The sequence below is a fragment of the Procambarus clarkii genome, chromosome 2 (assembly GCF_040958095.1).
Source record: "Procambarus clarkii isolate CNS0578487 chromosome 2, FALCON_Pclarkii_2.0, whole genome shotgun sequence".
In the NCBI taxonomy this organism is placed as follows: Eukaryota; Metazoa; Arthropoda; class Malacostraca; order Decapoda; family Cambaridae; genus Procambarus; species Procambarus clarkii.
This window is the reverse complement of record NC_091151.1, coordinates 49,434,979-49,452,697: the sequence shown is the minus strand read 5'-3', so window position 1 is coordinate 49,452,697 and position 17,719 is coordinate 49,434,979. Positions and strand designations below refer to the sequence as shown.

At 34.8% G+C, this 17,719-nt stretch overlaps 1 protein-coding gene across 1 annotated transcript; it reads left to right on the top strand.

Moving 5' to 3' along the window:
- Positions 1-312: 312 nt before the first annotated feature.
- Taf6 (TBP-associated factor 6) lies at positions 313-16,946 on the top strand. The gene is made up of 11 exons (XM_045748863.2): positions 313-487; positions 2,328-2,414; positions 3,008-3,161; positions 4,284-4,431; positions 5,206-5,335; positions 5,816-5,995; positions 7,275-7,509; positions 9,039-9,181; positions 10,225-10,423; positions 10,983-11,116; positions 14,529-16,946. The coding sequence occupies exons 1-11, from the start codon at positions 341-343 to the stop codon at positions 14,784-14,786; spliced, it is 1,815 nt and encodes a 604-aa protein (XP_045604819.1). The 5' UTR covers positions 313-340; the 3' UTR covers positions 14,787-16,946.
- Positions 16,947-17,719: the final 773 nt, after the last annotated feature.

Here is a 17,719-nt window from a genome sequence, read left to right as displayed (position 1 = left end):
GCCGCCTTATTTCATCTTCAAATATTTAAATTTAACGAAATAAAATATTTTTTTCGTTTTAGCGTCTTTTATTTATTTATTTTGGTAAGATATAAGATTGTTAAAAGATATATAGCCTAATTTTGCTAGAATTTAGCATGTTAGCATATTGACGTTTACCAGCATTCATGTTAAGTTAAGTAAATGTATTACGCTAGCAATGCTAAATAAATGTATATTCTAAATTAATTAATATTTTTACCTAAATAATGCACTTAGATATATTCAAAATCAGCACTATTATCAACTTAGATTTATTAGCGTAAAATGATAATATTAGCGTAAACAAAACGCTTTGGAGATGTCAGAGGAGAGTCAAGTTTCTCCTTCTTTTCCAGCAGATTCAGTTAAAGTGATCGCAGAAAGCATTGGTATTTCTGCCATTGGTGACGATGTTGCCAAAGAACTCGCAGAAGACGCCACTTTCAGACTAAAGATTTTAATTCAGGTAATAACCCGAAGCTAATGTCGTGATTGTTAGTGGACCTGCAAGCTCTCACACATAGTTCCCCCAACATCAAGTTATGAATGATCCAATAAACAAAATAGTAGATGTTTCTCGACGAACCTTCCACCAGTATCTTTTAAATTAGGTTAAAGATCTTTAGGGGCCGAACACATTTGAAGTAGAGAGAATGAGGGAGAGGCTAGGCACAGTGTGCAGTAGTCCTGGGTGGGTGTGCCTGCAGGATTGAGTATAATGTAAGGGACTGGGTTTAGTGTTGTACTTGCATAATCGCTATTATCAAGTATTTGTTACACTTTTGGTGATTAATTGTATCATGTTTCTGCTTTCTTCTGATTAATTGTATTCATGTTTCTGCCCTGAAACGCTGCGCGTACTAGTGGCTTTACAAGACTGTAAATACTATGCTATGTATTCTCACAAACCCAATGTACCTTCTTGGATATAAATAAATAAATAAATAAATAAATAAATAAATGTGTTAGAATGGGTTATGCAGTAAAATTAGGATTAGTTTTAGTAATCACACTTTTCGTATGAAGCAGACGTGGAAAAATTGGGAAGGCATCATATATTAAGTTTTGTAATTTGTGCAACAGCTTGCAAAATTTAGAATGCATAACTAAACCATTTAGATTATTAAGCTGTTTAATTATAGGTAGGCCTATTGTACAATATATAGTCAACATAAACAGATGCAGACCTGGAGAGATAGAGACATAAGGGCCAAACCAGAGTAAGTGGGTAAAAATAGAAACTTGGTATTCAAATCAGCAATAGCTGTATTAGACTGAATACCTTTACTTTAGGGTAGCAGATAAATGAGTAGCATCTAGGGAAACTGGTAGTTGAAGCATACTTTATGAATAGATTCAAAAGTGGGCTTGACAAAGTTTAAGGATATAGAGAAAAACTGCATTCTTATGGGAAGATTGAAACAGGACCCAGGAGCTGAAATTCAATCCCTGTAGTCCATATCAGTGAAAACACACACACCCTCACCAATTTTTACTCATATACTTTGTTTTTCCTTTATCACAAGATAACAAATATAGATACTGTACATTGAACTACTGTAGACTAATTAAAGATTTTTGTAGTTCAAATTGTTTAATAAATTATAGCTAGTCTAGTAAATCCTTTTAAAGAAAAACACTTTTAGCTTTCCAGTAAATAAAATTTGATTTATAATTTTCATGCTTTGCAGGTTACATAACCACCTTGCACAGTTGCTACCTTGCATAACAATTTTCACAAGCAAGTAACAGGATTTCCTGGTACAGTACTGTACTAGTCTGTTAATTAAAGTGTACTATACTCTCAAACAGTACAGTATTTTTTAAACTACTTTTTGTGTTTAATATAATTTATACTTTTGTTTAACTGGAGTGTAGCTGGCAAGGATTCCAGTTCTTCTACTGTCCAAGCCTTCTAGTAATCATGTCTTCTTTTATTATTATATAAATAATTTAATTATATAATAATTTTCTAAAAAAATATCATAGTGTAAAGTGACAGCATGGTAGATAGATAATGGTCATTGGTAAAATGTGTCTGTTTGTAATTTTAGTACTGTGGCTTATTTTATAAAATACATGTACCATAAAGTACAATGCTGTATAATACATGGATAATTTATACATTATGATTATAATAATAATACAGTACTGTAATTATCAATAAAAACTATTACAGTGATCATTACAATTTTATATTATATAGTGCAAAATTACAATTATCATAATATTAATAATGACAGTACAGTAATATTAATAATAAAAATGATGGCAATACTCTTGACTAATTTTAAATATTGATACAGGATGGTATGAAGTACATGCATCATGGAAAGCGTAAACGTTTCGCAACTTCAGATTTTGACCATGTACTAAAAATGAAAAATATTGAGGTAAGGCTTCTATATGCTATAGAGTTTATACTGTTAATCACATTGTATCTCACAGTTATCTATTTCATTCTCAGATCCATAACTCTAATTGACATCTTTAATACAGTACAGTATATCCTTCTCCATTATTTAAAATCTTTGATTATATTGTACAATTATTTAAATATACTGTATATTTATATATATATATATATAATACAAACTGTATATATCTTCTCCAACTTCTCTCCATATATATGGAGAAGAAGTTCCTGTAGAATATTTTAAGAGTAGGGACTAATAAAGTACTGTTGTCTGTTATATTTGAAGTCACATGGTGACTCATCTTCCTTGTGATGATTTCCTCCCAACAGAATAGAGTAAGATAGAGTAGAGGTGCACACTAACCATGCAAGAAGCAATGCCCTAGGTGTATTGATCAGTTTGAGTGTGAAAATGTTGATGTGAAACAGTAAAGTTGCATAGATATACTATATCTCAACATTTGAAATTGGTACAATAATAAATTTTATATATAAGTATACCCTGTACTGTATATAGAGTGTTAGAAGCTTTACTATGTCCTAAAAATTTGCTTTTTTTGTTTTTTGCAGCCTCTGTATGGCCTACAGGCTGTGGAACACATTCCTTTCCGGTTTGCATCAGGAGGTGGACGAGAGCTACATTTTTTAGAAGACAAGGAAATCGAAATCAATGACATGGTGTCATCTCAAACTCCTAGACTTCCTTTGCAAACAACAATAAAACGTAATTATCGGTTATGCATTATATGCTCACCTTCAGTTCTGCAGTTATTGTTTCATGTGTTACCGTACGTAATTTAGTGATCTTCATGAGTTATAATATCCAAGATCTCGTGACATTATCCTACTTTGTTTTGTTATTTGTAGAATTAGTATTTCAAAGAAACTACTACAGTAGTTGTATGTTGTATTTACTGTGTGCTCTAATGTTTGGAGAGTGATATTAAGATAAAATAGAGGTGATGTTTCTGTACTGTAACATTTTGTACTTTTGTTGTTGAAATGGTGTTAATGTTATACAATAATGCTTAAATAATTTTGTGGGGGAAATATTTTGGAAATATTTTTTCTATAGAAATTGTATTTTGTCCTAATATGCCCATAGTGCAGTATTCAAATCAGAGTGACATACTACATGTTTTTGTTTCCTGGTATCTATTGTCTGTACTGCCTTTCTAGTAGAAATGGGGTTGATCAAACAAAGAGTAGTCCCTCATCTCGTTCATTTGTGTCCTCAACTTAGAAAGAGTGACGGCCTCTCTCATACTGCTAGATTACTTCATCAATATTCATTACACCAATGAAGTTGATTCATCAAGTGAGGTCTTACATCTTCCTTCTTGACTTTATTATATAGATCTTTTGCAAGCTATTCATCTTTACTACTCTCCAGAAGGCTAGAGTTTCATATTCTAACAATACTTTTGTTAGAATAATGTTGAAGTAAAATTTAAATTTCCACTTATAATAGACAGCAACCAAATGAACATGTCTGCAAAAAAGTTAACCACATCTAGCTTATTTCTCACGTTTCCATCCTCAAAACTCATTTTCAAAAGATATCAGGGCCATACCTGAATGAAAACCTTGCCACCTCAAAATGAAAACAAACAATAAAAATTGGTGTCAAATATCCTCAATAGCTTTTCCAATGCTCCAACTATTTCTTGTAATGTTAAGACCATCTACAAAAGTCATTGAAAACATGATTGGAGCAATTTTAATTTCAACATGTTATATGAAGGACAATTACCAACAGAACCTGTCTATAAAGAGATTTGACTAACATCTGGCATTTACACATATTAATTTTGAATTGAACTTTATACTTGTATACATTTTTCAGCTCATTGGCTTGCCATTGATGGGGTGCAGCCTACAATCCCAGAAAACCCTCCTCCGATCACTAAAGATATTCAGAAGAAAGATGCTGTGGACCCAGCTACTAAGCTCTTGGCTCAGCAGGATAACAAGGATCAGAAGCACATCCATGGGTGAGAGCTGAATTAGTTTTCTTGTGCTGGGTATTCGCTGCTGGAAATTACCTTTTCTTTTCATTATTTTCTTTTTGACATTTGTAATAGAAACTTTAATACTGTATGTAGTCTAATATGAGAAAATCAAGCTCCTAGTGAGCTTGATTTTCCTTGTGACTGGGTATCTTATAGTAAAATATCACTATATAGTATACAATTACACACTTAATTGTGATGTTACTTGAATATTAGTAACATTGTACTGTATCGGAACATGAGTTTCATAAAGTGACTTGCAAATTATCCTGAAGCTACTGTAAATAAAATAATTATTTAATAACCAGGATAAATTTTGTTTTAGAGAATTCAGATTTTTTAGATTTACAGTTTAGGATCTGAAATATCAGAATCCAGTTGAGTAAGTGGAGGTGCAAGAAGTGTAAGAAGCCTCTTTCTTTACTCAGCAATGATGTTGAATAGAATATACAGTAACTAATTATTTTTGGGGGGGGGAGGGGAGCAGCAGGCATTGCATGATATTTGTAAGGTGATATGATAGTAAGTTTTGTGAATACCAAAGTTGTAAATGCAGAATCAAGAACCTACTGTGTGCTTGAACACAGTAGGTTCAATTTTTAATATCTTTATATATCAATCCACTTTCTGTAGATATAGTGTGTAAAACTGTTTTGAAAATTATATTCCTCTTTGCCCCAAAATATTCTTATTTGTAAAATAAGTATTATTTTAATCTAATAGCGATATGAACTAACACGCCTTCTTGTTTTTTAGGCGTGGCATGAAGAGCATTGAAACTGTGAAAGTGAAACAGCTGGCGACCCATGAACTTTCAGCTGAGCAGCAACTATATTACAAGGAGATCACAGAAGCATGTGTAGGATCAGATGAACCAAAACGAGGGGTCAGAAAATTTCTTGTTCTTTATGTTGAGTCCTACCTGTATTTACATAAACTTTTGAACTTTCACATTTGATTGCTTTCAAAGGCAAGTGTCCACTGTGTCATCTGCCAAGGATCACGTGCATTGAGGCTCATCAATATTCTGAAACCAGCACCAAAGGAAAGTTTTAAATGGCCTTAATAGGGTCATTGAGGAGGCTTTTTGGTCACTGGAGACAAGTTAACTCAGTGTTGTATGGCCATCCTAGCTTAATGCTTTCTTTGATAATTACTTACTTGCACCTCAGTCACATAGAACAATATTATATTTGATCAGAGGCTGTTATATCTTCCTTTTGCATCAGAGGCTTGATGATTAACTTTACGAAACATTTTTATTATAACGTCCACAACCCAATCCATTGACCGATATTAGTTAATTCACGTTGAATTTAATCTCGATTATCAGATTTTTATACTGCATCTAATATTCATATTTCAGGAAGCTCTACACAGTTTGGCATTTGATCCTGGACTCCACCAAATGGTACCACGACTCAGCACCTTTATTGCAGAGGGTATTCGAGTGAATGTTGTACAAAAGAATTTGGCCCTTCTTATTTACTTGATGAGAATGGCCAAGGCTCTCCTCGATAACCAAACACTGTATCTGGAAAAATATGTAAGTCAAATTATTTTGAATACAAATCATTTTATATGATTTGTTTGATTTTCATATTGACATTTTGTATTCTAAAATTTCACTAGTGAGTTTCTTTTTGTGTTCATATTGAAAATTTTGTGTTCCCGATTCACCAGTGAGTTTTCCATGTTCTAGTACCTCATGTTCTTGTAGCACAGATGCTGAGAGTGAGAAGGTGAAATGTATAATGAAAGAAATGAGTGAATTTCATGAGTGATAGAAGTGAATTTAATGTGGTAATGAAATGTGGAATTGTTGAGTGGGTGAAGTTCAGTACACTGAGATGTATATGTTAATAGAATGCTTTATCTTGTTAAACAAAATAAAGCTAAAGACGATTCAGAATATGCCATAAGGCTGTTACTAGAGCTGATAAGGATAAGTTATGAAGAAAGATTAAAGAGATTAAACTTCACAATATTGAAAGACAAAAGAGATAGGGGAAGACATAATTACAGTATATCAAATTATCAGGGTAATTTGTAGAATAGATAAAAGATCAATTGTTTAGAATGGGTGGTACACAAACATAGATGAATACCAAATATCCAAATGAGCTACATTGAAAATTAGAAAGAATTTGGTCAGTGACAGTATTGAACAAATTGAATGGACTAAGAAGTGAAGTGGTGAAGGTTGATTTTATACACAGCTTCAACTGATGATATAGCAGAGGCAAATAGGTTTTGAAAACTGTACACCTGTTGATTGAAGGTTAAGAGGCAGAACCAACTTGAGTGGAATAGCCCGGGAAAAAAATTAATACTTTTCATATGAAATAACACAGTACAGTACAGTACATATACTTCAGTTTAAATTTGTTTCGGTACAGTATTTGTATTATAACTGGTGCAGACAGTTGAAATCGACTTCTCTCGAGGGATCATTTACTCCAAAACATTTGTACCTACAGTATTTTTATACAGCATATAGGAATTTAAAGCAAATCATTAATTTAATACAGCTTGGAACTGTAATGTAATTTAAGTCATGTCGAAGCAAAGTATACAATCAACATCTAAACAAAGCAAAAACATAGTGACTGTAAAGACAATGGTGCACTTTGCCTATTAAGTAAGGGAATGCATCCCATCAAGTATTTTTGCACTGGGAAACAAGCATGTACATAACTGTGTATCATAATGGGAAAATTAATAATATTATTCTTAACATATTCTGGATAACTAGTAAAGTTATTTTTATATTACTGTCTGATGTTCGGGCTAATTCCCTTATTTGAATATTTATCATTTTTCAGATGCATGAACTGGTTCCCTCAGTAATGACATGCATTGTAAGCCGGCAACTTTGTATGAAACCCGACATGGACAACCACTGGGCTCTCAGGGATTTTGCTGCTCGTCTCATCTCGCAGATCTGCAAGAATTATAACACTACAACAAATGGCCTGCAGACACGCATCACACGAGTTTTCTCAAGGTGTCTAAACACAGATAGAACACCATTATCATCTGTTTATGGTGCTGTGGCAGGTGGGTAGGCTTATTACTACTGTATATACGGTGTGTTTGAAAATATAAAATTAATAGTATGATTTTTAACCCAAAATTGTACTGCACTTTTCTCTGGGGTATAATTTCATTTCCAAGTAAATATAAGGCATAAAATACAGAAAGCCGTGCAAAACATTCTTTCATGTTTCATACTTCACAATCATTGTAAATATGCATAACATCTGTATTTCTTTACTGTTGTATATATATCATTGGCTGCACATATTGAAATATTAACAATTTATAGTTACAATTGTTTTATTTTATGATTACAAGTCGGGTTAATTTTATAGTGCATAGTAAAAAATTCTTTACATAAATTAGTATATTTAAAATTTGTCTTCTTTGCACCTTGCTATGGAATATGATTAAGCAGAAATAGTTTACCATGCCATCTAGTAGTAAACATAGGTTTAGCAACATAAAGGTCATTAGGGGTGTAGCCAACATGGCTGATTTCCATCAGCTTATGCCCAAAATATACAAAGAAATGATTCTAAATGTCTCATCATGTGCAGGAATAGAACCTGGGACTACAGTAATCAGTTGTGAACCAACTGTAACAAACAAATAAATCCCTCAATTACTTTTCCTAAACTCTGTTAATGGGCTACTGAAGGTCTGAATTTCTACATGCCACCTTTTGCATGTACAGTAATGAAAATTTAATGAGGAAAGTACAAACCGAGGAAGATTGTAATGTTGCAAGAAGATCCTGACAGACTGCAGGAATAGATAGACAAATGGCTGCTAGATTTCCCCCTAGTAAGTCTGAGGTAATGACAATGGGAATTGGGCAAGTATGGAAACTACACCATAAGAAGTAGGTAACTGTTGGAATTGGAACAAGAAAAACTTGGGAGTACAGTAGACATAACACCAGCCCTGACATTGGAAGTACATGTAAAAAGGATAACTTTAGCAGAATATGAAAAACAGGCTGACATAAGAATGTAATTAAGAGACATGAACATGTACTATTATTTTAAGACAATTTGCACAGTCAATGTCAGACCATTCTTATGAGTGTGTAGCTCAGGCATGGCATCCACATATGGTAAAGTACAAAAAGAAGATAGAAAAAAATTTGAATATTTACAACTGTTCAGTAAGCACTGCTCTGTAATCTCTTGTACCACCACCATCACCACCTTTTTCCAGCTCTTCATCCACCACCTTAATCTGAAACTGAACACTTCCTCAACAACAGGTACAAGCACTATTGCTTCATTTCCCTTATATTCTATTTGCTCATTTTCTCTACACCGGCCACAGTAAATACAAACCTTTACCCATTAGGCTACACATCATGAAATTAAACTCCCTGCATTCATTACTTCGTTGCACCCTTTCTGCTCATTACACCACTGTTTCTATCATAGTTTGTTCAGGACTTGGGATACCTTTCTCCATTTTCTTATTGAAACATTTAGGTGTAGTTTCTTGTTGCCTATTTATCAATAATAAAATAAGAGTTACCTGTAGTAATAATTTACCATTTTTTACAGGTTTGTCAGAACTTGGTCCAGAAGTTACTAAAGTGTTTGTGTTGCCTAAACTGAAAGCTTTGAGTGATAAAATTGAGCAGTGCATGGAAGGAATGAATGCCTATGACAAAAATGCTGCTTCCCACATCAAAGGCTTATTGCTGGTAAGAGGAACAAGTCTAACTTTTGTCTAACTTTCACACTCTTACTCTCCTCCTGTCTCTCATTGTCTTCCTTTCCTCCCTCTTTTTCCCTCTTTGTTTTCTTCTGTCTCTTCCATGAAGCCGAATCTCTATGAGAAAAGTGTATTGTTCCATTAACAAACATTTATTGAATATCTAGAATATAATGAAGCTAAGGAAGCAGTCTTCCATGAGTATTTTTCATATATATCTTGGCCATCCTTGAAAGGCACTTAAGAGGACAAGCAAATGTTTTATTTGAATGAATCAATGAATATAAAAAGAGAAATCCTGTCTAAAGTGTAATACACAGATCATGCTGGCTCCTTGTATAATCAGGGACTGATGTACATGTTTCAGTGTCGTAATTATTGTTTCATGGTCTCAGCATACATCCAAGGACACCAATGTAAGACAAACTGCACAGAGCACTGAAACTTCTAATATTGGCTTTATAGTTTACATATTTACTACAAAAAAGTTTTTCTCAATACATCTCAGTGATGATTATGGAACTTCATTTCAATTGCATATTTAAATTCTCGCCAGTTAAGGTAGGGTTTTTATTTTTCACCCACAATATAATATATGGTTTTGAAAACAGAAAATTAGAAGCTACTAATTTATTAAAGTGTTTCCTGAATTCATTACAGTAGTTTAAGTCTTTTTCAACATTGGATAACTCTTTAAATATCATGTATTGCTTTACTTCAATAATAATTGTGTTACCTTTTATATATATAATAATGAGCTTTCTGTATGCACTCAGGACAAAAAAAAATACTTATCAATTAAATAAAATATTCAACACAATTTGTGTATTTAATATATTTATTAGGAGTATTGTTTATGGCTTGATGACTAAAAAAAATTGTATACAGTATTTATATTTTTGACTGGAGATCCTTTATTTATAAATTTTATAAGGTAATTCAAATATAAATATTTTAATTAGATTTGCATATACAGTTATACTAAGATGTGTGTGATCTTTGTTACATAACTAAAATATTATCATCCGACAGAAAACTGTTGCACCAGTGCTAAAGACACTGCGCAACCCTCCAGATACTGTGGCAGATTATAAAGCTGAATATGGGTATCTGGGTCCCCAGCTGCAGGTGGCTGTGGTGAAGGCCCGTCAAGCCCCGCCACCCACGGCCACCACACTCACTGCACCCATCAGGGCCATCACCCCCACCACAACACGTATCATACAGCAAGGTATGACTCTGCCTCCCGTGAGGCTACAGTGTGTAAAAGTGTATTAATGTTATTTTCTTGTTGGTCTTGTTTTAATCTGGGTTCTTAGAAATACTGAAAAGATAAGTGTCATCACCTCAGAATAGTGGTAAAATGTGCTTGAGTGTTTGGCTATTGGCACTGTTATATTCTGTTAGAGAGTGACTGCAGATCAGTCATTTAGGAAGTGCACAATGCTTGAAAATGGAGAAGTAGATTAGAGATGTAGATTTATGTGTGTGTTAAATCTAGCATAGTGTATAAATAGGAAAGGCACTCAAGTTATGTGTATGTCTTTTGTTCTCTGTTTTCTGTAACTAATTTTAAGATATTAATTTAATTATTTTTAATTGTGTTGAATTCTTTAGTAAATTGTTATTCCTTGTCTATTTTATTATATTTATCACTGTATTTACTTAGCACTCCTATTTTGTTCCATGTAGAGGTGGGTGGTGTGACCTAGGGATATATAAGCAGATAAACCAATCCCATTAGAAAGTTAGAACGATAAATTATTAATGGAGGATTGATATTTGAATAGGTGTTATGCCAGGCATGGGTGGAATGGGTCCCCGGACTGTGGTTGTAAACAAACCTCCAACCTCAAGCATAGCTCAACAGCAGCCTGGCCAGAAAGTCATCATTATGACCTCTAGACCTCCTACACCAAGTCAGGTCAGTTCTTTTCCATGACATTTTCAATAATAATTAGTAAGGCTTCGTGCTGCATATGCAGAGTGTGTGTTTTTCCTGTGGATAGATTACCTAACTCCAAAGTGACCTAAACCAATTATTGTAATTTTCAAAAGTAGTTTTTCATGAGTTTTCCAAAGTTTTGTACTGTACTTATTACTATATTTATTATACCAGCAATTCTAAATAAATTTCTATATCGTTTTTTGTCAATTCATGACTAGTAGAGGTTTTCAGACTTGACCTACAAGGGAGACTGAAGATATTAGATTTGTTATGGTACCTATAAACTATCAGGCAAGCTTTGACATTGTTAGTCTTGATGAATGATCATCAAGCCTCTTGACAAAGGGAACAACAAAATAATATTATGAATCAAACCGGCTCCTTCAGGTGTTAGGAAAGTTTTGGGGTAATACAAATTAAAAACTTTCCAGGTCTCCTCATCATTAATTTAACCCTCAATCATAGTGCACAAATCACAGGCCTAAAGTCCTATTCTCACTCCATTTCCTCGCTGCATGGATTTTGCTTTGACTTGTGATTATTAATTAAACAATTATAATATTTATTGTTTTACTTTTCTGTCTTACTCTCCAGTGCTCTTGGCAAACAATGTAATGTTATAATGAAGTAATACATAAGTCAAAGTGATGTTAAGGCAAGTGATTTGTTGTTTAAAATAACCTCTATCAAAAAAATAAGTGCTGGTTCTGCCACAGAACTCAAGAGACTGCAAAATTTTCCACCTCCTGATTTTATTGACTTTTTAATATTACTTAGTACTGTATTGTACTTAAATATAATTGCCTTCGACTTATAAGAACACTTTAAACCTCAAAATGCAGCTTTCATTAAAATTGCCATCTCCCCTATACACAAAATATAATGATAATAATTTATTTTTATAGAATGATACATTTACGTACAAAATGTGAAGAAGAAAAAACTGTGTTTCTGGTTTTGTGAGCTGTAGGATGAAGTCTGGTGGCAAGGTCATAGTATTTTTCGACGCTACACACATGAGGGTTGCTGACACAATGGTACAGAGGGAGAGGACTTGTATGTTCACCTTAAATGTTTTCATGTTTGTTGTTTCACATATATTAAACATAATGTAGTTAGACACACAAATCACAATAGCACAATGCATCAAATGAACAAATCCACAAGGGCCGTGGCGAGGGTTCGAACCTACGTCCGAGAGGATCCCAGACGCGCCTTAAACGATAGAGCTCCGACATGGTAAAAGAATTGCAACTGGGAGTTCAACTTGACCTACCACGGATCCTGCAGTCTCTCCGAGACACAAACCAGGTTTTTACACAATTACCCCATGCACCCGAGTTCTGCCAATAAGTTTGTGTCTCGAAAAGACAGCAGAATCCATGGTAGGTCAAGTTGAATTCCCGGTTGCAATTCTTTTACCATGTCGTAGCTCAGTCGATTGAGGTGCGTCTGGGATCCTCTCAGACGTAGGTTCGTACTTTCATCACGGCCCTTGTGAATTTGTTCATCGTAATGTAGTGTTTGTATTGAATAGCTTGATTTATGTTCACAATTAAAAAAATCTGTGATTGAGTACTGTATCAGGTAAATAGGCAAACAATGTAATATGTATACCCATGTAACTATGTTCCTGGTACAGCTCAAAGAAAGCGTCTGCAACCAACTCTTTGCTGCAATGCTAATTGGAAATGTTGCCCAAGCATGGATCAAACACTAGTGGGAAAGAACATATACCTCTAATACACAATAACCTCAGCACATAGTAAGAAATTACAAAGTGATAGAATTTGATCATGAGTTATAGTTAACTTCGTATAGAGTTATTACCGACAACAGTAACATCATTGGTATATAAACTTGGCAATAATAACAATAATACAATGATGAGACTTGTGGTGGCTGAGGTAATCAACAAATGACGATGACCACACATTTAGGGTTAATCTTACCTGCCATGATTATGGTTTTTCCATATGGGATTAACGGTTGGTTAGAACTTTTGACTTGAAATTAAAGACTTTTTCTGATTCAGACATTTGGTCTCTGCCTTAAGAACATTGCTAAAATTTGCCTAGGTCAGTACAATCCTTCTCTCAATTTCAGCTCAACAGTGATCTTTTCTAATGCTTCTGCCACAGTTAAAAGGAAGACATTGGGAAGTTCTCAGTCAAATCCAGAATGCCTCTTAAAAGTTCATTTTGCTAGACTAAAAATTTCATCTAAGCAGTACTGTACTTTAAATCAAAGAGACTGCCGAGTAATGCTCTACTACTGCCAGCTATCAGCTGCTAGCTGATCGCCTGATCTGCCACTGTCACTCGACACTAGATGGCAGCACTGGTCATGTACAGAGAGGCGACTGTCACTCCTTCCTGGGTTCTTTCTTCCTTGTGATTGCTTCCAGATTAGTGAGAGACTTCATCTTAAGAGACAGTTGATTCATCCTGATACTTTCTTTCACTTGGGCTGCGGACCAAAGTTTTTCAAATGCTTCTTAAGTGCACAGTTTCACTGTCTTCTATGTACATGATTTACATATTGCTTTACTGAACCGGCAGGGAACAGAATTTTCTTCTGTATCGGGTTTTGCTCTCCTTGAGTTTTACCCCGTGTAGTTTCGGTTTCTCGGTTCCTCTTATCTGGCATAACCTTTATGCCTTGGCACAGCTTGTTTTTATCTGCTGCTTTGTCCTTGCATTGGCAAACTTCATTTCAGGACCTTGCAGGGTTGTGGCCACCTTTGTGCTCCTTTTTTTCTTAATTTCTTTTTCTTATTTTTCCTTTTCTTGCTCGTTATTTTTCTTTTCGTGTTGAGTCATCTGTGTTCTTAATTTTGTGCTCATTTGGTCCTGCTCAACCAACAACAATTGTCTCTGTTTCATTGATTCCTCTAACTAGTTTGTGTCTGAACTTTGTACTCTATTTCTCATTTCTTCCATTGTCATTAAGTATTGTTCCTTAAGTTTATCTTGGTAGATCAATACCCTCAAATCTGGGACTTGTCATGTAATTCCTCTGTATTTTCTCAATCTTGGCTTTGTGCTTTTTGAGCTCTCATCCAGAACGAGGCATTTCATTACTTTTAACAATGGGTTTTTAAATGTCACCAATTGAGTCATTTTGTTCTCCTTTTGTATTTGATTCTGTTTGGGAAGAGAAATAGCATTTTAATTATGTTACTTTTCTTACTTTACCATGTTCATCATTTTAGCTGGAACATTTTGGAAATAATTAAACATTAACAATGTCAAAGCTTTTCTGTTGATATAAAGGCATCACCTTGTAGTTAATAGTAATATCTTCCTTAGACCATATCTTTGTCCCTACCATGTTATAAGTTTTTAACATACTGACATAAGCTTAATCCAAACTCATTTTATTACAGAGTGTAACCACAGAAACTATGGGTGGAGTTATGAAAACTGCAGTTGTCAATACAGGCGTTCCCTGCAGTACAGGGCTCACAACAGTTACAGTTAATCCTGGAAGCCTCCCAGCAGGTTCCCTATCCCAAGCTAACATAGCCACAACTGCCATTGCACAGCAGGCAGCTACACATCAAACAACCAAGTATGTTGTCGTCACAGCACCAAACCAAGTTTCTATCAAGACTGAAATTAAAGAAGAAATGGAACCCACCTAACATCAACTAGTAGATCTTGCTTAGCTAAATCATACTTGTATTTAGTTTGTCTGTATTGACGGTATAAAATATAAACTTTTATCTGCAAAGCAGTGACCTAAGAAAAACCACCTTCACAAACTTCTTTAGGTTTTCATGCTTCCTTATAAACCAGAACCTCTCTAAATTTGGGGATACAAAAACCATATTCAAGAAGAGAAACAACATGAAATTGACCTGATTGCTTGGACATGTTTAACAAATTTCCTGTGCTGAAGCATTTGAAATATGCATGTAAGTTATAGTAACCTGTCAGTAAGAGTTCCTTGCATCTTTCACTTAACTCACATGTGGATCTGAAGATGTTCTGGGGGCATTCAAAATGTTTTGCAGCCCAGGTACATAGAAACGAGGTAAAGAGGATGTTGTATGTCTTATGAAATTACTTTTGTATCGGTGCACTTCTGTGCCTTCAAACTAGTAATGTCCTGATTGTAGAATTAATTTTAGTTAGAACTGTTCAAGTACTTCAATCTACACTAGCAATTGTAACCTGTGCAATTGTCTTTCTGAACTAGCATACTGTTCAAAATTCTTTAAAAGATTGTTATTCACAGTTGGCTTTGCAAAGCTAAGCCAGTAAATCAGCATAATATTGATCAGTAATTTACAATTTGTGTGACATGCAAACAACCCACAGTATTCCTGTTAGGTACCGAAAGATCTGGCCATAATCTTGCCAACCAAGAACTGATGATAGATCTTCAGAATTGGAAATAACGGGCATTTCCACTCCAATGATTAAGCATTTGTCTCAGGGACACCGAAGTAACTAGCTGTAACGCAAGCTTCATTAAATCAAAACAGTATTGATAAGCCCCAGCAACTCATTACTAGACAACATTTTCTGGTAGCATTTTTTTTTTTTTGTGTGTGTGTGTGTGCGCTGAGGTGTTGGAATATGTTTTTAGCTACAAACTTTTGATATGCTAAGTCTTGTGAATAATAGTTTCTCTTATCTGTAAAAGAAAAGCCTCCAGATAGTCTTATAAAAAATTTAAACATGATCTGTCTTCTTCTGTATCTTTTATACCATTGCCAGACTTGCCTTTATTTCTTAAGTACAGTAATCTTCTTTCTCCCTTTCTGTCGGTCTACCCATCAGTCTAATTTCTTGCAGCCTACTTTACTCTTGTCTATATTTCTCATAAGCCTACCCCTCGGTCATTCTTTAGAGATGTCACAACCATTGAAGAATATTTGTTCACTTCTGCTGCCCCATACTTCACATATCTTGCTTTCTTTGCCATCCCACACATTACTTACATATCCCTATTGCTTGTCCCTCCTCACCTACAGGTACCATGGGAATTTCTCCTTGCCTACAACTACCATGGGTATTTCTCACCTATCTGTACCATGGGTTTTTACGGGCTATTCATGCCCATGCCACCTCTTGGGTAGCTTAATCTTCATCAATCAATCATGGGTTTTGCTCCTCACTCACCTGTACTATGGATATTTCTCCTTACCTACAGGTACCATTTATGGGTATTTCCCCCTCACTCACCTGTCCAATGGGATATTTCTCTTTACCTACCTGCAGTGTGGGTATTGTTTCTCAATCACCTGTACTATGTGCATTGCTCCTCACCTACACGTAACGATGTTCATTGCTCCTCACCTACACGTAACGATGTTCATTCCTACTCACCTAGCTGTAAACAGTTGTGTTACCCCTCACCCACCTGTAACCAGGTGTATTCCCCTCTCACCTACCTGTGCCCATGTGTATTCCTACTGAGTTGTACCACGGCATTCTTCCTTGTCCTAGCTATACCACATGCTGTCTTAGTACTTTCTTTTGAAAATTACTTATGGGCTCCTCATCTACTCTACCTATGCCACATGCCCCATTGACACTTATTTCAGTAGACTGAATGTTGTATTAAAGTGCCTCATTCTATATCCATCTTTGACTCCCATAGAGCAGGGATGTAAGGATGATAGTCAGGTGGTTCATCCTTCATATCAATAACAATATACTGTAGTACAGTAACATATTATTATTATTACCCTATTTCCCACTTTCATGGGGTGGGAAGGCATCAGCCAAGTGACAAAAATTAATTTAGCAGAAGAAAAGTATTAGTATTAAATAATAAAATATTAATATTTTCACTTGTTCATTTATTATATCACCTACAATATATATATATATATATCATCACACACAAACAAGCACTTCCATACTCCAGCAGTTATCCACAGCAAAAACCAACTGTTTCTTAAGACCAGATGTGCAGTGTTCTGTGAATTGTTGCATATAGCATATGCACATTCATTCGATCCCTTCTTATAAACTTCTTCCACCCATCCTTATCCCTTATTATATACCATTCACTCAATCCCCAACTTGATCTCTCTCATGACCCTATCCATGTACTGAATATGTTCAAATTCCAGTGACATCACACATTCCTTGTATATGCCTACATTAATGTCAAATCTATCATTACATCTTTGACTCTTACACACATGCACTACTTTCTATATAGAGAATTTTAACAGCATTAAACAGCACTTGGCCAACTCCATACATGCTAATTGTTCTCTTAAAGTCTTTGTGTACTGTGTCATGCTTTTTCCCAAGTCCATAAATGTTGTGTACATTTTTAACTTTTCATTATTGTTTTAAGTGCCTCCAACAGAACTGCCAAACTTTCTGGGTAAGTTCTACATTTATTTGGCAATGAAGCCTTATTATGCCTTCTGAAGTAAAGATTATTTCACGATAGGTCATGTTTGAGAGTCATTCAACTCGTGAGTATATCCATAAGCAGTTCTCTGCCACAGGGTGCAACCCCACTGTCTATTTGCTCCAGTGGATGATAATGAGAGGTAGACTTTTATGTTTTACATTGCATTTTGCTTCTCACAAACACTTCATGTTT